Source organism: Bidens hawaiensis, unplaced genomic scaffold, assembly GCF_021521415.1.
Source record: "Bidens hawaiensis isolate Kalapana, Puna unplaced genomic scaffold, B.hawaiensis_p1.1 tig00000237_1, whole genome shotgun sequence".
Taxonomy (NCBI): domain Eukaryota; kingdom Viridiplantae; phylum Streptophyta; class Magnoliopsida; order Asterales; family Asteraceae; genus Bidens; species Bidens hawaiensis.
Window position 1 is genome coordinate 3,012,419 of NW_027491021.1, and position 22,852 is coordinate 3,035,270.

At 42.3% G+C, this 22,852-nt stretch overlaps 2 protein-coding genes across 2 annotated transcripts; both read left to right on the top strand.

The window, feature by feature from the left end:
- Nucleotides 1-6,001: 6,001 nt before the first annotated feature.
- Nucleotides 6,002-6,904, top strand: LOC143612140 (uncharacterized). Its single transcript, XM_077086220.1, has one exon. The coding sequence runs from the start codon at nucleotides 6,002-6,004 to the stop codon at nucleotides 6,902-6,904; it is 903 nt and encodes a 300-aa protein (XP_076942335.1).
- A 12-nt stretch (nucleotides 6,905-6,916) lies between these two features.
- On the top strand, nucleotides 6,917-7,843 carry LOC143612236 (uncharacterized). The gene is made up of 2 exons (XM_077086290.1): nucleotides 6,917-7,264; nucleotides 7,547-7,843. Exons 1-2 carry the CDS (start codon nucleotides 6,917-6,919, stop codon nucleotides 7,841-7,843), a joined length of 645 nt encoding a protein of 214 aa, XP_076942405.1.
- The last annotated feature ends 15,009 nt before the right edge of the window (nucleotides 7,844-22,852 follow it).

Below are 22,852 nucleotides of genomic sequence, written 5' to 3' on the forward strand. Positions count from 1 at the left end.
CAGGTGAGTTCATGTGTTTTCTGATTATTTTTCTGGAGAGAAACAAAAAAATATTTTCATATGCTTGTTTTCTAGAGAGAAAACACCAAACATTTTCCTTACTTGTTTTCTGGATTGAAAACACTAAACTATTTTCGTATACATGTTTTCTGGATTGAAAAAACTAAACTATTTTCGTATACTTATAATCTGGATTAAAAACACAATACATTTGCCTATACTTGTTTTCTGTATTGAAAACACGGACATACATACTGGTTTTCTTGAGGAAAACGCAGCAACTTATTTTGGATTTATGTAATTTCTTATATATCACAAGTGTATACTAGATGCCCTCATATCACATAAAGTCCTTACATATATTGAACTATGAATTGCTCACCAACCTTTGTGTTGATAAATTTTACTTTATGAAATGTTACAGGTTTGCATTTAGGTTGATTATGGAGTTGGAGAAAACGTCATCAAGACCTTTAGGATATTAGCAAAAATCAACAATGTTTATTTGCTATATTTTGTTATGTTTATCTTATGAACAAGTATAGTTTGTTAAATATTATCGCTCAAAATAGTGTTATGCGCTTATGGGCAACCTCAGCATGTTCCGCCGCCTTTGGTCGGGGTGTGACATAAATATTAGTTAGGCTATACACTTTAAGGGTCTATTTGTTATTTACATAAAGTATGTTTAGGGTCAAAAGTATTATTGTAAATAAGTTATGGGCCATATGTAATTAGGTTAAACGGTTATGATTAACCGTTGCTTCGCTTGGTAGGGTTTATATACCCCTGCGTCGATCACTTTGTGTTTGTATATACCAGACAAATCGTATTAATCAAAGAATTCGTTTGTGTATCATCATTGTGTTATTGTTCCATATGCAGTTAAAGATTTGTGATTTGATTTCTAATCACCAACATTGATAACTTTGCAATTTAGACATTTTTTAATTCATACGCTATAAAGTCATATTAAATTGTCAGCATACAAATAGTTTATGTCACATATTTCAAACGTTTACAAGCTTTTTTCCTTTGTCACATACCCAGCGCAACGTGTGGGTTCTAAGTAGCCACCAGGCTTATCCTACCCGGAGATACGTGCTATTTTAACTTCTAAGCCCTAGTTCATAGTTAATTTTTAACATTCAATCAATACCTCCAACTATATTCCAATGTAGAGTAGTGATACTGGTACTGACCTCAATAATTATGATCCCGAATTTCTCAAAAACTTGGTACCGCACTGAAAATGCTCGGTTTGGTACTGGTACGGTGTACCATTACAACAGACAAAAATTTGGGAAATACCGATACCGAACCTAATTTCCTAAAAAATTTGGTACTGTTATTGTTACTGAAATAATTGTTTCATGTTTTGTAACGGTACCCAGTACCATTTTCTCATCCCAATATAAAGCTAAAGTAATTTAAGACATGTCATAACTTGAGGGGCCTCATGCCCTTATATATGACTCCTTGAACTTGTCCAAAATTACTTTAACCGTATAACATGTAACATACGCTATTATATGTGATTTTTAATATACACCGCTCGACATGCTTATAATCTTTTTCATAATCAGATATAAACTTCACAAAAAAAACAGTTTGAGTCATGTGACTTTTGTATAGATAAATCTACACAACTTAGTATAAATATACGAGTATAGAGGCAGGGCACCAAAAAGACCCACATACCCTTAAGTATCACCCGCGGGTCAGGGGGAGCTCCTCAAGTGGCACCCGCGGGACATATGGATCACCCGCATGACTTACCATGCGCAGAAGCATTCAGGCACATTCAAAAGTCATCCGCAGGGTAACATACCCACCCGCTAAGATGACCAGAAGGCAATGCCACAGGACAGCTGTAATTAACTATTTACCTTATAGAAGATTAATCACGATTGTTACTTGAAGAATACGTGACCCGTCAACCAATGAATAAAGGACAACTGGCCAGGTTGTTATAACCGTGCATATGGCCAAGGGTTAACTCGTCCTATCATAGAGCGACATGTGTCCAGGTTGTTATCTCCTTACACATGAGATGTATAGCTCAACCTATCATGTAAGAACACGTGTCCAGACGGTTATGAGAGATCTTCTAGAATGGGGCAGCTGGCCCAATCATATTCGCACATCCTTCGGCTATAAATACTTCACGATCTACATGAGGTAATTCATTCACTCCCTACTATCTACTTAAATTACTTAATTACTTTCTCTTCGTTAGGACTATACTTATTCTCACGCCGGATGGTGGTTATGGGAAGACCCCCCCCCCCCCCTCTTGTCATTCCTGTAACGAGCTCACGGTGCTTGTTTTGCATGTTTATATCATTGGACTTCCGGAGGTTGTGCTCATATCATATTTGGTCGTTGTCGGTATCCTACCATGTGGACTCATTAGATCCAAGACCCGTTAAGGGGATTGGTTCAGTGTTTCTTCATTGGTGCCATCCGTGGTTGGTGTTAGAACGCAAGTGTTTATGTTGGTTTTTTGGTTTGTACGATATGAGTAAGCTTCCTGAGAGGCCGACGGGAACTCCTGCACCTGTTTCACGTGCTACCGATACCGAAGCACCTGGAGGTTTTGCTTCAAGTGTGTTTGCACGTATCACGGCACCTGGAAGTTCTACTCCAGGTGACCTATGACATGTGACGGCACCAGGTGGTCCTACTCCAGGAGACCTGGTGCACATCACGGCACCAGGAGGTTCCAACATTGGCAACCCGGGGCGAATCACGAGAGAAACTCGCCGGACTCATTCAGAATTGGGTTTAGAAGATGATTCTGATGATTCCGAACTAGCGAGAACTCATCACCGTAGCTCCAACGCTAGGGGACTTGTATCTCCCAATGAGTGGTTCCATATTCAACAAGAGAATGTTGTATCGGAGTATGAGCGTAGAGTACGCGAAGAGCGACTTCATGCTCGTACTCTGAATTATGATGAAACCCCTAAGATATCCGTTTCACCTCCTGCAACAGTAAGGAGGAGTCAGATTCGTAACAGTGTTCAGACGGAAAGAGATCCCAGGGAAGTTTGGAGAAAGCATGACCGTCCTCGTATGGTCATGCGGGTCTCATCCTACCTAGACGAGTATGACAGTTACGATTCGTCATACTGTCTAGGTGATATCAGTTACTACAACGGTGATATCCAACTTCATTTGCACGAGGGAACTAGCCGTCCGCAGGCGGTAGTTCGCCAGGCGGGTTATCACAGTGACGCTGTGGAAGACTTTTCTAAGCCATACCAAGCGACTGCTTTTGATGAAAAATCGAAGTTTATTGCACGTATTGCAACTGCTCCGTTCCCAGTCAATGCAAAAATCCCAACATCCGTAGGGAAGTATGATGGGATGACTGATCCCAGTGACCACGTACTGAACTTCGTGGCTGTAGAAGGAGTCAGCGGTTGCACTCTTCCCTACTGGTGCCACGTGTTTGCATTAACTTTCACTAGTGCAGCATGAGAGTGGTTCGATAAACTTCCGGACGGACAAATCAAGAGTTGGGATGATTTTGTAGCCAAATTTTCACAACACTTAAGCCAACAAAGAAAACACACTCGTGATTCGTCCGAAATATTAGATGTTGTTAGGCGGAATAATGAGTCTATTGAGGACTTCATTACCCGTTTTAACAATGAGAGCCTCAACATCGGCGGCGTGAGTGAGGACATGTTGTGGGGAGCCTTTCGCAAAAATGTAAAGAACGATGAGTTGATTTGGACTTTGACCGGAAGGGATGGAATGCCCACATCTTAGAATGACATTATGTCCGCGGCGAAGCTGTTCGCAAGGCTAAATAGACTTTGGCGACTAATAGTCAAAAGCAGAATATAAAGGTCGAATTCCAGACTCCGCGGCCGAACAAGCAGGTGAAATGGACGATATGGTCAAGGCTCCAACCTTCTGCAGAACCATCAAAACAATTTGATGCCAGATCTTTAATTGGCAACAAAAACAAGGCGAATTCTTCAGTGCAGGTCAACAATAACTGGATCCCACTGTCGAAGACTCCTGCTGAAATCCTCACCACGGAAACGTGAGTTTTAGGAAGCCACAGCGACTCACAAGGAGATCGTTCCTTGATGCTAAAAAACGATGTTCGTTCCATGAAAACATAGGTCATAATACGAACGAGTGTATAGATTTGAAAAATGAAATTGAGGCAACTGTTAAATCAGGGACACTTGGACATTTGGTCAAAGGTACAACATCAGGGACTGGTAAAGCTCCCACACGAGATAACCAGGGCCCGCCCAAAAAACAAGTTAAAGACTTGAACGTCCATATGCTCCAAGGAGGATATAAAGTGGGAGGAAAAAGAAGAGAATATATGGATGAAGAATGGAAGAATGAACCTGTGATTTTTCCACGAATCAAAGGAGGCCCTTGCAATAAGAATCATTTGATAATCACCGCCCTGTTTGGTCATTATTGTTCGCAATATGTTTTCTTTGACACTGGTAGTACGTCGGATATAATGTACGAACAGTGCTTTGAGCAGCTCGATGAAGAAGACAATGAGAGGTTAAAACCCATTCATTCTCCTGTATCTGGATTTGGAGGGTAGGTGATGCACCCTCGAGGGGTGATATCTTTTCCAGTCACTCTTATTGATGGAATTCCAGTCACTGTTAGTGACGAAATTCATTCGAGAACCGAAGAGGTTGAGTTTTTGCTTTTGTCGGCAACGTCTAAGCATGATATCATTTTAGGAAGAGAGGCAATTGGTGACTTTAACGCTCACCCATCTACAGCTCACGGTGCAGTAGGAGTTCCGACCCACACTGGCGTGGCAATCATTCATGTTAACCGACACTGTTTTGCTACAGAAAGTTCAAAACCCAGCAAAATTCCAAAGCAAGTTCGGCGGACTTAACCAGAAAAGTGGGTATTGAACAATAAAATCCTGGATCAGACAGTTGTGATCAGGTCTGTTATTTCTTAGATAGTGAGAACTTTTTTGAAGCAGTTATTAACTAAAAACATGGACATCTTCGCTTGGCAACCTGCCGACATGACCAGTGTCCCGCGTAATATTGCGGAACACAAATTAAGGGTGAACCCAGCATTCACGCCGATTGTTCAGAAGAAGCGAAAGATGGGTCCAGAAAAAACCTAAGCTATGAATGAGCAAGTACAAGATCTTCTTCATGCTGGAATCATTCGAGAAATCAAGTACCAAACATGGGTGGCTAATACGGCCATCGTTCCAAAAAGCAACGGAACATGGCGGATGTGCATAGACTTTAAAGACTTGAATAAGGCATGCCCAAAAGATTGTTATCCATTACCCGAAATTGATCTCAAAGTAGATATTATGGCCCCGTTCAAGTTTAAATGCTTCATCGATGCCTACAAGGGCTATCACCAAATCCGCATGGCGACGGATGATGAGGACAAGACAGCATTTCGAACATACCAAGGCACATTTTGTTACAAAATGATGCCCTTTGGATTGAAAAACGTGGGTGCTACATATCAGCTGCTGATGGATCAAGCTTTCCAGAATCAGATTGGTCGGACTTTAGAGGTGTATGTGGACGACTTGGTGATAAAAAGCATCGAAGAAGATCAAATGCTGAGATACATAGAAGATACATTTGAAACTTTGAGAAGTATCAACATGAAGTTGAATCCAGCCAAGTGCTCCTTTGGGATGGAAGATGGAAAATATTTAGGAGTGATTGTTACAGGCGCGGGTTTAAAGGTCAACCCGGATAAATTCCAGGCAGTAGCCCACATGCCTTCTCCTTCGTCCCATAAAGAAGTGCAAACACTTAATGGTAGATTAGTTGCACTAAATAGATTCTTAGCAAATCACGCAGCTAAATCTTACCCATTTGTTTCACTTTGAGAATTTCCTCAAGAATGCACATTTCAAGTGGACCGCGGAAGCTGAATAAGCATTCCTGGAGGTCAAAAATTCATAATGGAGTTTCCCACCCTAACAGCACCACAGGCGTGAGAACCTTTGACAATGTACTTATCAGCAACTAATATCGCCATTGGGGCAGTACTACTGACAGACAGAAAGAACGTTCAAATCCCAATTTATTATGTCAGTAGGATGTTGACAGACTCAGAAAGCAGATACTCGATGCTTGAAAAGCTGGTTCTGGCGTTGGTCTATGCTATCAAGCGTTTCCGCAGATATTTCCAAGGTCATCCCATCAATGTGCTGACGGAGTATAAACTCAATAATGTATTAAGCAAGCCGGAATTGTATGGGCGATTGGGGAAGTGGGCAATCGAACTAGGGGAACATGAAATTGAGTATAAAACCAGACCAGCAATCAAATGGCAAGTATTAGCGGACTTCATCACAAAGGTCCCTCAGCATAAAGAAAAAGAATGTTTAGTCGAACAGCAGCCCCAAGTACCTCCTGAACAAAGGCAAGTTTGGTCATTGTTCACGGATGGAGCTTCTAGCAATGAGGGATCTAGCGCAGGCCTCTGGCTAGTCAATCTCGAAGGTCATGAGTTTACTTACGCCATCAAGTTAGACTTTAAAACTACTAACAATGAGGCAGAGTATGAAGCCTTTCTGGAAGGCCTACGAATAGCTAAGAAACTTGGGGTGAGACACTTGGAGGCGCGGGTAGATTCTATGCTGATCACAGGTCAAATTAATGGAACTTATGAAGCAAAGAACGATGTAATGGCTTCATACTTGTCACATGCAAAGGACTTAATCCTTCAATTTTCTTCCTGCAAAGTTATTCATATCAAGAGAAGTGAGAACAAGTCGGCGGATGCCCTTAGCAAATTGGATTCAACAAACTTTGAGCACTTTGCTAAGGACATTCGTGTTGAAGTCTTGGATCGCTCATCCATCCCGCAGAACCAAGTTCTAGTAATCCAAACTGGTGTAGAATCCTAGATGATACCAATCATGCCTTACTTGTCATCGGGAATTCTGCCAGAAGAGAAGATCGCAGCTCGAAAGATAAGGCACAAGGCCTTGAACTACCAAATGCAAGATGGCGTCTTGTATAGACGATCCTTCCTCGGCCCACTCCTAAGGTGTGTAGACGCCGAAGAAGCGAATTATTTGATTAGGGAAGTTCATGAAGGCATTTGTGGTCTTCACGCAGGCCCAAGAATGGTCGTAGCGAAACTCATGAAAGCTGGATACTACTGGCCGGGGATGCATTTGGATGTTGAACCAGACATAAAAAAATGCAATTCTTGTCAACGTCACGCTCCCAATACGTTGCGGCCAAATAATGAACTTGTACCAGTAACTTCCGCTTGGCCGTTCCAAAAATGGGCTATTGACATCATGGGACCTTTCCCAGAAGCCCCGGGACTTGTCAAATTTTCAATCATGGCCATTGATTACTTCACCAAGTGGGTAGAAGCCAAACCATTCGCATCCATTACGGCATCAAGTGTCAAGCAATTCCTTTGGAAATTCATAATCTGTCGATTTGGTATTCCGCTGGAACTTGTGAGTGACAATGGGACTCAGTTTGCGGATAACGGATTGCAAGAATGGTTGAAATAACTTCATGTTACCCAGATTTTCACATCTGTGGCTCATCCGCAAGCTAACGGTCAGGTCGAACGGACCAACCGAACTATCAAGGAAGGGATTAAAGCCAGATTAGGTACTAAACGAACAGGTTGGGTCAATCAATTAGCCCATGTACTTTGGGCTTTTTGCACCCAAAAGAATTCAAGCAATTCTGAAACACCGTTCAACTTAACCTATGGTACTGAAGCCATGATCCCTACTGAAATCGGGGTTCCATCCGCACGAACTTTGATGATCGATAATAACGATAAAGAGTTGCAGATGAACCTCAACCTCCTCTAAGAAAGGAGGGACTTAGCATTGATCCTCAAGCATAACTACAAACGTCAACTGCAAAAATACTATGACTCGCGGGTCCCGAAGTTTATATTTGATGAGGGAGACTTCGTCTTCCGCAACAATGAGGCATCTGGCCAAGAACCTCCGGGCAAATTGGCCCCAACTTGGGAAGGCCCTTACAAGATTAAAGAGGTACTATCCAAGGGTGCTTACAAGTTAGAGAAGTTAGACGGGACTGAGGTCCCCGGAACATGGAATGTGACACAGTTGAAGAAGTATTACATTTGACAAGATGTTTTATTTACTTTTTATTTTGGCCTGCGTTCCTAATAGACTAGTGGAATGAAATTTAATGTCTTAGCTTGTAATTCAATTTGGCTTACGCCCTTTTTTATGAAGAGTTTATTAAGCCTACATTTCAGTTTTATGTAATGTATATTTTCTGGTCCACATATCAAATGGGATTTGTACGTTTTTTACAGTGGGACATCGCGTAATCCTTTATTGACAAATAAGAAGATCCTACAAATACTTATATTATGAAGGACAAAGTATAATGGATGAACCAAACTTTTTATTTATGTCAAATGGGATTACAAAGGTTTTAATGACGATTACAAGAAAGATGAACACACGCAATTTACAAAAAATATATAACTACAATGCCGCATCTTCGTTTTCCTCGTCTTCTTGGTCTTCATCATCAATTGCAAGAAGGGCCTTCAATTGATCAATACCATCTTCTTTGTCCGCAAGCTCGGCTATTTGATCTTCAATAGTGAAATTTAAATCATCAAATGTCTTCGTCTTCTCAACAAGAGTTTTGGCGGTGTCCTGGCCGTGCGAGGAAATTTCTCAAGAGGTCTCTTTACTTCCGCGAATTGAAGACCTTCTTGCAAGCCCGCCTAGCAACCAGCCTAAGAAGACGCGATCAATAGCGTCGCAAGAAAATTTCCATGTTCATCACCCCCCTCGGGGGATGTGGGCCACAACCTATTAAGATAACAGATATGAGCAAAAGCTCCTTATATGATTATTTTCACCAAAGAATTGTACATGAAATGAAAGTTACCTGGGAACGCCTTCCGCCAATAACCATCTTTTGTCCGCCTTGGCTCGGACAAGTTCCATTTTGTTGTCAGCCCATTCCATGGCTTGCTGCATGTTCTTGGCAGCAAGAGTGGCAAGGCGTTCGACCTTGGCTGCTGACTCAGCCTTCAGAGTTTTTATCAGCTCGTCACGTTCATCCAATTGCTGCTGGAGAACAATTTTGGCTTCCTCAGCAACAAATCGACGATCTTTCTCCGCCTCCAACGCCGTTTTGGCATCCACCAACTGTCGTTCAGCATTATCAGCAGCCAGGTGATTGTTTTTGGCTTCTTTCATAGCCTCCCCGGCTTCTTTTTCCTCCTGGCTGCCTGGACCTCCAAATCCTTCCACGCGTCATACATGGCTAGCTAGTCTCGACATATTTCCTGACTGGTAGAGATGGCAATAGCTAGGGAGTGCGAGAAAGAGCTCAATAACTCTTGATGCGGACGTCCACGTTGAAGTTCTCTCTCCGTGGGAGGAAGGCTTCTGATCAGATACTCGTGGCAAACACCCGCATCTACAAATGTTGAGTCTTGACGCACCGACCAACGCGGATGATGTACCGTGGGATCTTCTTCGTGTTCGGATGAAGAAGCCCTCGTACCTTCAGCAAAGATGCTAGGTCCCTCCTGGCTTTTAAACCGAAACGGCGCGCGGAGAAGTGAAGAAATGGAGGTTGCCTTGGGATTAACCTCTTTCTCACCCTCGTGAGGAGGAGTCTCAGCAATAACAATTGGCTCTTGAACAACCTTTGACGGAGATGTTAGTGGCGGAAGAGGAGGAGTCGATCCCCTCAGATCTGAAAGATCCTTAGAAGAATCTTCTAAAAATTATGCAATACAATATTCCCCCGTCACAAACCTATAATAAAAATAACAACCAAACTTAGAGGTATTAAAAATACCTGAAGAAACTCCTGTAGGTGCAAGCTGCTGAAGGCGATCTTCCAATTTTGTCCTTTTATGCTTCTTAGTAAGGGCAGGCTTGGTGAACTGCACCTTGCATTTCCCGGACACTTTGGAAGCATCCGCAGCACCAGCTCGATGTTCATCTTCGATGGTGACATCAGCATCTTTGTCACCCGTCACCTTACAGTAGACGGATTCTGATTTTGCTTTCGGGTCAAACCTACAGTCGAACGCAAGGTATTCAGAGAGTCAGTAGCACCAATGGGTAACTCTTCTTCATGGGATGATGACTCCTCGCTAGAAGAAAGAAGCACTATCACCCCGCTATAAGTAATAGCAGTAATAGGACGAGGTTTTAGAATTCCCTCACCTTTGGCAACAAATTCCTCACCTTTGGCTAACATCGCCTCGGAAACCACGGGTCCCGGGCGGAGAGTGGTGGAAAATAGAAAATTGTTGCGGGTGCATTCGAGGATGGGTTCGTCCTTTGGGTCAATAGGACGACGCACCATGAGACCCTCCTCATGGTCCAGAAGCGTACTAAATATGGAACCCTCGCCTGCATAAACAAATAAAACAATCAGGACATAAGTGGGATCCCGGGAACGTAAAAGATAAACTTACCACTGTTGGGCTTCTCATAGTACGATTCCAAATCGGGAAACGACCATAACCGGCTCATCTTTACACCCACCAAAGCCCCTTCATGTATCTCATGCATAGGTGTGGGTATACTGGTTAGGGTTTTGAACCATGGAAGGTCCACTTGTGCAGTGGCACGGACCACAGGTAACCCTTCGTCGGATTTGCGATAAGTCACCGCAAATGGAATCACGTCTTCCCGAATCCAGAAGAACTTTGGCTTTCATTCATGAAGGCTCCGGTACCACTGGGTACCAATAGTGCCCTTCCCTGTGGTAGCCCAATGTACCACCCGCCCCGGTTAGCAATCTTTTAAAAGACGACGAACCGGCTAACAGTAGGCTCCATGTCACAGGCCTGACAGCAGAATTCGAAGTGACGAATCCTCAACATCCCAAAGGGATGACCTGTGATAAATGGATCTCGTAGGCCTTCAAGACAGCCTCAATAAACTTTGTTACAGGCAACCAGAAGTTCCCTGTAGTAAAGTGATCTGCGTACACAGCCATCTTCTTGACCGGAGGTTTAGTGGCAACAGAGCCCTCCGCCGGATATTCGGGCTCCCATTCAGGAGCTAAGCCATAAAGGTTGACGATAGCCTTGTAATCCCTCTCCTTCCAATGGAGAACGACGTTGTCTGTAGAAGCATCATTCTTTTTCTCTTTAACCATTTTAGATCGTACCAGTGAAGTATTAAAAGTTCAGATCTAACGTTGGAGGTAAAAAAAGAATTAGAAAGAGATTGGAATGTAAAGAAGTTGGAAACCTCCTATTTACACACATCGCAATTAATGCGACATATAAGATGCCTGGGGAGAGAGAAAACACGGCCCAATTAGAGGGTGACACATGTAGGTTCCTAGTCGGATCTACACGAGATATCTCGTTCTACGTAGGTGCGGAATCCCTACGTAAGACGTTACGAGCGTAGAAGATGATACGATTAAACACACGTTACGATAAACACAAACACGTTATATTGCAACCGGAAACACATGATACAATGATCACTGATTACACGAACTCTATGACTCGTTACACGTAAACTGAAACTCGTTGAATTATATAAAAACTTAAGCCGTAACCTAAGTTTATATAATCACGACAACTTCGCCTGGCATGTTCAGGCAAAGTTGTCACTAACTTCGCTTAGTTCACAAGTTCGCCTGTATCAGCGAACTTGTGAGCTAACTTCGCTTACATACAAAAACACAAACCTAACAAACTCGATTACAGACACTTGACACTGAACTACTGACAACATGTACCAACAGACTCCCCCTTGGCAGTAGCTTCATATCTTTATCTTCAAACACGTGTCTTGTAATCTTCAAGAATCTTGAATCTTCATCTTTAAGAATGAACTCCTTCACGTACACAAACTGATACAATTCTTTGATATTTCTTCGCTTCGTTTTTCCAAGCAGGAATATAAAATATTTTCTTCTCATTCAGCATCTGCAGATCAGCTTGCGACAAGTTCACTAGATGCATCGGATCATAGACTCTCAGCAGCTCTTGTTCATCTTCGTCTTCCATCACTGCTTCAGCTGTCTCACAATCTACATACCACCACTTCAAGTCGAGCACATCCTTGGGCATTTGTTTCATCGGCACTTCTTTCAAGCACCGGAGCGGCTTATACTTCATAATCATCCAAGGCTTGCCATCTGCTCTCAATCCTCTATCTTTGTCTTCGATAAGTTTTCCCTTCTGTGGTTTCAACAGCTCGAACTTCTTTTCCTTTATACTCTCCTTCCATACTATCTTCCCGATGACTCTAGCCATATTATCATCACTTCGGTTTATCAATACCAATCTGGCTAAGTCTTTCACCTCACATTCTGGCAATGTATTCAATGATCTCAACAGTCTTTTGAAGTACTGAACGCCATAATATCTCTTAATCACAAAGAGCCTCAACTGCTCATCATATATCCAGCAAATAATCCCCTTTCTCGCTTCAGCATAGCCTCTAATGTTGTAACTCTTCTTGAACATTGTAGGGACCGCCGGTTTCTTCGTTTTTACAAACCATTGAGCATAGCCTTCTTTCCATCTAGGCTGCTCTTCCCATTCAGTCTCATCATTCCCAATCTCTTGACTCCTATCTACGTTCTCGATTTGCGGTATCTCATGCTCCACATTTTCCTCTACTATCTCTCCCTCTTCAATATCATTATCAATCACTATCTCTGCACCAATCTTCTCTATCTCATCCACCGGTAATACATCATCATCACCTATATAGTCATCATCCATCTCCTCAACCTCCACAACCACCACATCATCACCACCAGCTGTACTTGTCGACTCCCCCTGAGTTGTGGAAGTCCCAAGAGCTTGTACAGTTCTTGGCAACTCACCACCTGCACCTTTTGATGCATTGGGATCATCGTCTCTATCATTGCGCTTCTTCGTCCTCAATTCATCGCCTTTACAGCTCGTCTCCCCCTGAGATGCCAAGAACTCCTTCAAAGCATCTATGATTTTGCCATGTTCTACCAGCAGGGACGACTGCATCTGATTCTCTGCAACTAGGCGTTGAATAGCCTGGGTCTGGATAAGATTTATCCTTGATTGTTCTGCCACGACCCGTTCAAGTGCTGCTATTCGTTCTGAGTCTCATAAGGTTGCATCGAAATCAAACCTCAGATGTGATATATCTTGAGTGTACTGAGGAGGGATTTCCGATGTAACCGGGACCTCAGAAGTAGGCAAAGACGTAACCGCAGGTGGTATCGTCACCGATAACCCTGCAGTGGCCACAACCGTCGACTCAATAAAATGTGCCACGACCTCCGTTGGAGTAAGAGTTGGAGGTGGCAACGATACGATTTCCGGAGCCGAAAGTTGGAAAGTAGTTGGCGGGAGGCCAAAAGATGATGAGGTAGCCACCACTGGAACGTCCGTGGCGCTTGGCCTTGTCACCTGTAATGATGAGGGAACAATAGTCATACCGGACAGTGTGGGTGGGGTGAAACGTACCGCCCTCGAGCTCTCACCAGCTCCCGATCCTTCACCTGCCCGTTCCCTTCTTGATCGTCGAATCAACTTTTGCACTTCTTCTTCATAGTCTGACTCGCTGTCATCATCAGCTCTCTTTTTTTTCCCATGAGTCCGTTCATGTGTTACCAAAATCCGTCTTGCTTCGGCCAATTCATCATCAGAATCTGAGTCAGCCACCGTTGTAGCTGCCCTAGTAACATTCACACCCGAAGCTCGTTCAACCGAGACCTGTACATTCTCCTCTGGATCAACCCTCTCCATGTCAAAAAATCCTTGACCGCCAAACTCTGCGTCAAGGTCAACGTTCTCCTCCGGTGACACAACAGGAGCAGCAGGTATAGCTTGAGGTGCTCCTACCTGTTGTGGTGCCGGGTCCCGAAACTCGTCCCCTCGAGCAGGCACATACCCCGGGTTGATCAAGTACCCGAATAGTGGAGTATGTCGAGGACGGAGCTCAGGTTTGCTCCTCGCACACTGGAGGATCTGCATTCGGCAAAGATCCTTTTGCTCACACTTTCTACGTATCTGATTGGGCGGCGCTGAGGTAGCGTTGGAGCAACATGATTCAAGATCATCTGAATGAATCTTGGATACATGATAAATCTCTCACACGCCACCGCTCTTCTTTGTCGATCTATCTCGTAGAAGACCATCTGACTAAAGCTGTAACGCTTATTATAAGTCAGAGCAGTCATCGCCGACTGCATGGTCGCGCCCATGCCATCAGTGCCCCCCTTTCTCCCTGACATGCATACAATCATGACATGCATGAGAAATCGCAACTAGTCATGTAAAAACCATTTCCTTCTCTGAGTATCTCCCAGGGGACCAGAGTATCCCATCCTCAGAAACGCTCCATCACGGAAAGGAGCCACAAAATTTGTCGGGTCATCCCTCGTCTCATCTCCAAATCGTAAAGCCGCCCGGATCTGTTCAGATGAGAACTGAACAATATGATTGTTGACTGTTGCTCGCATCACTGGGGGCTCGACCCTACAGTCATATTCCACGGTCTGCCAACAATCCTCAATGTTTGGCAAGGATATTGGCAGTGTTGTCGTAATCGCGTGGAATATACGCGAGCGTAGTAAGAATGTGATGATTTCGCGGAAATCATCAACTCCGCTCGCCTCCGGGTCTAATGTTATATACATGTTGTTACCCGGGAAGAACTGTCTTTGGTTGTCTCCACTGTCATCACCGCCTGCACCACCTATAGCAGCCATATCTGCATCAAACAGACTAAGTTAGATAAACGTCAAAGCAAATCACAAGGTCGCCTGTTACCATGAGCGAAGTTGTGATTTATTCTGTATAGGCGAAGTTAGAGGTGGGGCGAAGTTGGGAACAACTTCGCCTCAACTTGAACTTCGTCTGTTAACAGTTAAGTAAAAAGGTCTAGGCGAAGTTAATGATAACTTCGCCTAACCACAACATCGCCTCATATACTGTAACCTAATTAATTGTCAGGCGAAGTTAAACCTCAGGCGAAGTTATGGATAACTTCGCCTAAACTGTAAGTTCGCCTGAATATGAATCGGCAACAGATAGACGAATCAATCGACGTGTAGTTGGTTAAATTGGAGATTAAGGCCTCCGTAAAACATGTTTTAATGAAGTTCTAGACGACCAAATGGATTACGACCACGTAATAACAAGTTTGAAATCGGGTGTTTAATGTTTCGAAAGACGAGGTCGAGAATCGGGTCAATACGACCTATGATTAACACCCTATGACAAAGATTATACGATATATAGAACCCTACACACCTTTAATCGGATTAGAATCGAAGAAAGAAAACTCAGATGAATCGAGATCGATAAGTTCGCTTAGGGATTCGAAGATAAGTTCGCTGGTTTTGAATAAATGAACATGTCTGACCTTAAAACTTCTTTATATAGGGTCAAAATTTGACAGGCGAAGTTATGGATAACTTCGCCTATTGCAGGCGAAGTTATGGATAAGTTCGCCTATATATGAAATTTTTCAAAACAAACCCCTATAATTTGAACAATTTGCAATTAAGTTTTAAAACAACCTTTAAAGAATTAAATGATACAATCAAGACCAAGTAACCAGGTACAAAATCAAACAACTACATAAGCAGAAAAATTTTAAAAATAAAATACACGGGATCAAATTTCAGTCTCGATAGGGACTACCATGTTTTAGAAAAGATCTGAACAGGAATCATACTAACTACGTGACTGTCACACATATCCGTGTTTAGCTGTATTATGAAATAAAGAAACAGGTTGTAAGCAGGTAAATAACTTAGAATGGTTTTCATCGTTTCTGTGATACGGGTTAGGTTCAATTAAGCTCAAAATTTAAATGGGCAACAACTCAGAGATTATGATACCTCCTATCTATTCTCAAAGCGTATTTGGCTTTCCCCAAGTCACCCCGAGTTGACCTCGACCCGTAGTGTCTGATTAAATAGTAAGTACTCTTCGATCTTTAGATTTTGCTTCCCGTTCTCTTTCTTACACCTTGATTGAGAAGTATAAATATTATGAACTCTAGAATGTCTCAAATCTTTTTTTTTTTTAAGTATTTACACAACTTCAGATAAACTACTGCAAGTCCCGAATCTGGATCACTGCAGTTTCTTGACACGCTATCTTCACGGGAATCAGAACACTCACGGGCTCGTGTATGACTGGGTAATCGCTTTTCTGCCTATCATTCGGAAAGATATATATGGAGACATGCACAACTCATAAGAAGTTTCCTCATAAATCGAGTAGATTTAGTTAGTATCACTTCTACTTTTACGCACCATAAAAAGCTACCATGACATACAATGACTGTTCTAAAGTCTTTTAGGCCTTATAACTTCACTAGTTAAGCACACAGAATCAGTATATCTATCACTTTCCAAGGTTGGATCAATTTTCTGTTAAACATAGTAAAGGAACTTCTTACGAAGTAGTAGACTTGAAAAATAATTTCATCTCCCGAAAAAAAATTTTAACTTCTATCGACCCGATCAAGTCAAGTCTTCAGGTAAACGGCTATCCTGAAGATCCAATGGATCAGCTGGACCGACCACATAAAAGTATGTGTCCTTCTAACTAAGTATGATCGACTAATTTTCAGCGAAAGAATAAAAACACATCATAAACCGCCCCGGTCACTTTCAGTCATCTGGTTAATGGCTATCCTCATATTCTACAAGAAGAAATAAGGACCAAACATATCCGAAGACATGTCCTTCAAACTGAGGCAACCGACATAATTCTAAGTGATAGTGACGTTTTTTTTTTTTTTTTTTATACTAAGATAAAAAGCAGGGTTACTCGGGATTGATCATCCCATTCAGCTCAACAAGGTTTTGAAATCTAGTTTTGTCTAACGCTTTCGTAAACATGTCAGCGAAATTATCTAGCGTATCAACCTTTTCGAGCACAATCAGTTTCTTCTCAGCACAATCCCGTATAAAATGATGACGGATGTCAATATGTTTAGTTTTACTGTGTTTTACGGGATTGTTAGTTACTGAGATAGCAGCAGTGTTATCAATGCAAATAGGAGTATGAGTGAAATTCAGACCGTAATCGCGCAACTGTTGTTGAATCCAAAGAACCTGGGAGCAGCAGTTAGATGCTGCCATGTATTCTGCTTCACAGGTTGAAATGGCGACTGAGGTCTGCTTCTTGCATTGCCATGACACTAATCTACCACCAAGAAACTGACATCCACCTGTTGTTGACTTCCGACTCTGATTGCACCCTCCATAATCAGAATCTGTGTAGGCGACCAACTCCAAGTCTCCTCCTCTCGTGTACCACAACCCCAGCTTAGGCTTGCCTTTGAGATACCGTAGAATCCTCTTCGCACCCTTCAAGTGAGATTCCTTTGGGTTTTCCTGAAAGCGAGCACAAAGACAAACTGCAAACATTATATCAGGCCTAGAAGCAGTTAAGTACATTAAAGAACCGACTATTGCCCGATATTGGGTTGGGTCCACGTCTGCATCGTTGTCTGAATCAGCACCCAATTTGTGGTTGACGCAGACTGGAGTATCGAATGGAGTGCTGTCCTCCATCTTGAAGCGTTTGAGAACATCATGGACATACTTAGTCTGATGAATGAACATCCCATCTTTCTTCTGATCAACCTGCAGTCCTAAAAAGAAAGTTATTTCACCCATAGCACTCATTTCAAATCTCTTCTTCATGACGGCCTCAAACTCCTGACACATGGCGACTTTTGATGCAGCAAAGATGATGTCGTCCACGTAGACTTGCACCAGTAGAAAGTCGCTCCCTTTTCTCTTGAAGAACAAAGTGCTATCAATCTTTCCCTGTTCAAACTCATTCTCAAGCAAGTAGTCAGATAGTGTGGAATACCAGGCACGAGGGGCCTGATGTAGCCCATACAGTGCTTTACTTAGCTTGTATACGTGATCAGGAAAGTCTGGGTCAGGAAAACCCGGAGGTTGCTCAACGTACACAACCTCATCGACTTTACCGTTAAGGAAAGCACTCTTCACATCCAACTGAAAAACCTTCATCTCCTTATGTGCAGCAAATGCCAAAAACAAACGAATGGCTTCCAATCTTGCCACAGGAGCAAACACCTCATTGTAATCAATCCCCTCTTGCTGATTAAAACCTTTTACAACCAGCCTCGCCTTGTTCCTGATAATAATCCATTTCTCATCTCTCTTGCATTTGAAGACCCATTTTGTGCCAATCGCATGCACATTCTTTGGTTTTGCAACCAAGTTCCATACCTCTATCTTCTTAAACTGGGCTAATTCATCTTGCATGGCTTCGACCCACGAGTTGTCCTTGAGAGCCATTTGATAGTTCTTTGGTTCAATCTGGCTAATGAAGCAGGTGTACCAGCATTCGTTGATTATGCCTAAATCTTTAATGCTTGTATAAACACAGGTGTGCTCATTCAAGCTTTGTCTTGTTTGTACACCGTCGGACAGATCACCTATCACATTCTCCAATGGGTCATTTTTGTGAACTCTCGTAGTCGGAACCGCACTGACTTGCAGATTGTCTTCCAGATTCGAAGATAGCTCATCAATGGGTGATTGTTGTTGAGAGTGAAACGGATTGAAAAATTCCTCTTCAGTAGAGGCAGCAGGGGTATCGACAGCATTTGAAGAGGAAGGCTGACATTCATCGTACTTCGGTCGTTGCACATAATTGTCTTCCTCATCAAAAATCATCTTCGAAGCAATTCTTTCATCTACTTCTGCACAATCCAAGTAAGGTATGTTAAAAGATTTAAAAAGTCTATCATAGTCGAAAACCCCAGCGGGTCCCGTGCTTGGTTTTGGTGATTTGTAACTTGTGATATCAGTGTTACACACCACCTCAACCTTGCTGGTCGATGTATTAAAGACACGTCTGTTGGGAGCCCCAACAACATATCCGACTAAAATTCCTTCGTCGGCTACTTCACCAAATTTAGAATTTGTCTTTAATATCGAACACGGGGACCCGAATGGTTCTAGACCACTCAAGTTGGGCTTTCTCCCATGCATAAGTTCATAACATGTTTTATTTAATCTTTTAAAGGTTAACACTCGATTAAGGATATAACAGGCTGTTGCAACAGCTTCAGCCCAGAACACCACAGGAAGTTTCGAATCAGCCAGCATGGTTCTGGCTCCTTCAATTAACGTTCTGTTCTTCCTCTCAGCCACTCCATTTTGTTGCGGAGTATACGGAGCGCTGTACTGGTGTTCGATTCCTTTCTGTAAGCAGAAGAGCTCCATCTGATAGTTCTTGAACTCAGTCCCATTGTCACTCCTGATGTATTTAACTCTTTTTCCCATAATGTTCTCAACTTTGGTAATCAAATGTATTACCATCTGAACCGTTTCATCCTTTGACTTCAGGAAATATACCCAAAAGTATCGAGAGAAATCATCAGTGATCACCAAGCAGTACGATGTTCCCCCTAGACTTTTTACATTCACGGGACCGAAGAGATCCATGTGAAGTAGGTCCAGGGTACTGACTATTGAGTTAACCTTCTTGGTGTGATGGGATTTCTTGTGTTGCTTTCCCTTTTTGCATGATAAGCATTGATCTTCAAAGTTGAAATTCTTCAAGGGAACACCCAGCACAAGCCCGTTCTTGACAATGTAGTTCATTTTCCGAAGATGAATATGCCCCATTCTCCTATGCCATAATTCGGACTCCGATTCAGTTGCTTTTGACAGAAGACAAGATTCTTCTGTTGCCATTTCAGTCGACCTCATGTCCATTATATACGTATTCTTTTCTCTTGGAGCCTTCATAACAATCCAATCCTCTGGTATCTTGAAACCTGGATATAGCACGATTGCTTCATTCTTGGTAAAATGTACGGTGTAATCTTTGTCACAGATCTGCGAAACACTCAGTAGATTGTGCTTCAGTTCTTCAACAAAATTTACTTTCTCTAACGTCATCTTTCCGTTAGTCACAGTCCCAATTCCTGTGATCCTTCCACCGCTCTCTCCAGCGAAACTCACTCTTCCTCCTTGAACAGGTTTCCATTCGTGTAACAAGTTCTTGTTACCCGTCATGTGCCGGGAACAGCCGCTATCCACAACCCATAGATTGTTTGCAGCCCTGTTCGACTGTTCCTGCACGATTAAAGCAGATGATTAAAATCTGGGGACCCAAGACCTATTGGTCTTGGGTCGATACATCCCGTACCTTGGCTGTCCAAAGTTAGTATCAGAATAATTTATGTAAGTCCTAAAATGATACCTTCTTGGAGATTGACTATGAGGCCATCCAAACCTTCGTGAATTAAATGAATTATTACTTATGGTTTGGTTGTTAGCAGTGAAAAACTGAGATCTTTTTCTTTGAAAACCTGAATTAGTCCAATTTCTGAACTTTGATGAGTTTTCAGTTTTACCACTATTGTAGTTACTGTTAGTTCTGTTTTCAGTTTTTGAAGGCCTCACACCTCTGAATCTCTGCTTCAGAGGGCAATCAGCAATTAAGTGTCCTAATTGATTACATCTGAAACAACTCATGTGTTCAACTTTCTTTTCAATAGTTGTTTTAGATGATGAGGCTGCATTACTGCCCGTTTGTCTCACATATGGTGGTACATACGGGTTTAGTGGAGATTTCTTTTCAGTTGTTTTATGTTTGTCTCCACTTTTTGGTAACACTGCCTTTTCTTTTGTCTCACTCGACTCGGATGACTTGTCCGAGTTTTATGAGACAGGACTAGGAACAGAAATCTTCACATTAGACACAGGCTTACTCGTTTCGCCTTTACTAACTTCTGGATCTTTAATAGTTACCTTAACCGGAACTGTCTGACTATAATCAACATCAACAGATTTCTGATTACTAGGATCATAAGTGTATTTATGATTGTAAGGTGGTGGAACTTCATGATATCCAATTCCTCCCCTTTTAACTGGGGAACCTTGATCACTAACGAGGTGATCAAGTATAGCGGTGGAATTTCTGAATTTCTCAAGTTTCCTGTTCAGTTCCACCACTTTCACCTGGTGATCAGCTATCTGTTTATCCCTTTCAGCTATTAGTTTGGTTTTCTCTTCTAACACTTCATAGCTAAGATCAATTACTTGAATTTTCTCAGCTAGATTTGCTTTAAGACTTCTAATATCTTTTTCACTAGCTTTTATTTTTACCTTGTAACTATTTTCTCTAGCTTTAGTAAAATGATGATCTTCTTTTAAGGTTTTAAATTGAGCATCCAAACTAACAAACTGATCAGTTATAGTTGTCAATTGTTCAGACAGATTTTCACATTTAGTGCAAGGGAGTTTAGTACTTACCTCGGTGAGCTGGTCTTTCACATCTGCCATGTAAGCTTCATTTTGAGCTTCTGCCATGTAAGCTTCACTTTCGCCAGTCTCTTTCTCAGTATCTGCAGTTTCGATGTTCGCCAAATTGGCCTGTTCGAACACTTCTTCAACATGCAGATTCCAGTTATACTCCCCGTTTTGTCTGGAAATCATGGCTCTATTCTCATTACCACCCCCACTCTGTTGTGTAGACCTGTTTTGACTGCGTTCTACACGTTCATTTGTGCACTCCTTCGCAAAGTGGCCATTCTGTTGACAGTTGTAACACCTGACCTTCGACTTATCGAACCCAGGTCTTTCACCAACAAACTTTCTACCTGTCTTTTTCATAAACCTCTTAACCCTTCTCACAATCATCGCCATCTGCCACTGCAGATCCATCTCTTCCAGATCATCAGCATCGATCTGATCATAATCTTCATCCAAAGCTGCAGGATCAACAATCTTACCCTGAATGTAATTTTCATACGAGGCAATGAAAGATGCATAGAGAGCAAACTGCTGTTCAGCAGATTTAACACTCATGGGCATTTCGTGTAGTTGTTGTTTGAAACACCTGGGGAAAAACTTCCCTTGGTCGCTTGAGGTTTAGAAGCATTTGATCCTCCAGCTACAAAGCACACATCACCATTCATGTTGAGAGATACATGACCTTCATGTGTTGAGTTAGCGCCCGACTCTCCCTTTGAGTAGTAAGCAGACGAATCAGACTTCGAACTTGAACTTGTATTAACCTTTGCACCATACATTCCTGGATCTTGAACCTGATCAGTAGGTGTCTCTTTTCGAACCATGTTTAGTTCAAAAGTTCGTAGCTTGTTAACTGCTGTTTCCAGGTCATAGTCGGCAAAGTATTTGTCTTCTCTCATCAACACAGTGTACATCTCCCATTTCGGTGGGAGAGCATCAAGAAGCTTTTCAACGATCTCATCTTCTTTGTAAGTAATGGAATAGTTATTGAGTTCGGTCATCAGATGATAATATCTAGTGATGATATCATCAAGTGATTCATTCTTCAAGTACTTGAAGACCGAGAACTGGGTTTTAAGTAGTTTAATCTTTGAAGCACGAATTCCCACATTACCCTCAAAACGATTTTCAAGCGCTTCACAAAGCTCTCTAGCAGTTTTATACTTTCTGAAGGTGTGTAGAATCTCTTGTGAAAGAGCCATCGTTATCGCTGCATGAGCTTTGCTTTCAGCCTCATACATTTTCTTTTCTTCTTCTTCCATCTCTTTGTATTTCTTAATCTGATCACGACCCTCATACTCAGCAGTTGGTGGAATGTAACCATCTTGAATGCACACCCACATTTTAGCGTCTTGGTACTTGACATATTGTTCAAACCGATCTTTCCACGCTACATAATCGGTTTTCTTAAGCATCTTCGGTGCCTTTGTAGCTGAACCCGCTTCCACTTCCATCTTTACCAGTTCCGTAATATTGATTGAAGACATCTTTCACTAAACACAAAGAAACCCGAAAAAATAAAAATTTTATTTTTAGCAGTACTGTAGGCGAAGTTGTGGATAACTTCGCTTAAGTCA

Excerpts from the sequence above, each read along its gene's own strand:
- LOC143612140 (XM_077086220.1), top strand. The coding sequence starts at position 6,002 with ATGTACTTATCAGCAACTAATATCGCCATTGGGGCAGTACTACTGACA.
- LOC143612236 (XM_077086290.1), top strand. The coding sequence starts at position 6,917 with ATGCCTTACTTGTCATCGGGAATTCTGCCAGAAGAGAAGATCGCAGCT. Across the intron at positions 7,265-7,546 it reads CAAATAATGAACTTGTACCA|ATTTTCACATCTGTGGCTCA; the intron begins GTAACTTCCGCT and ends CATGTTACCCAG.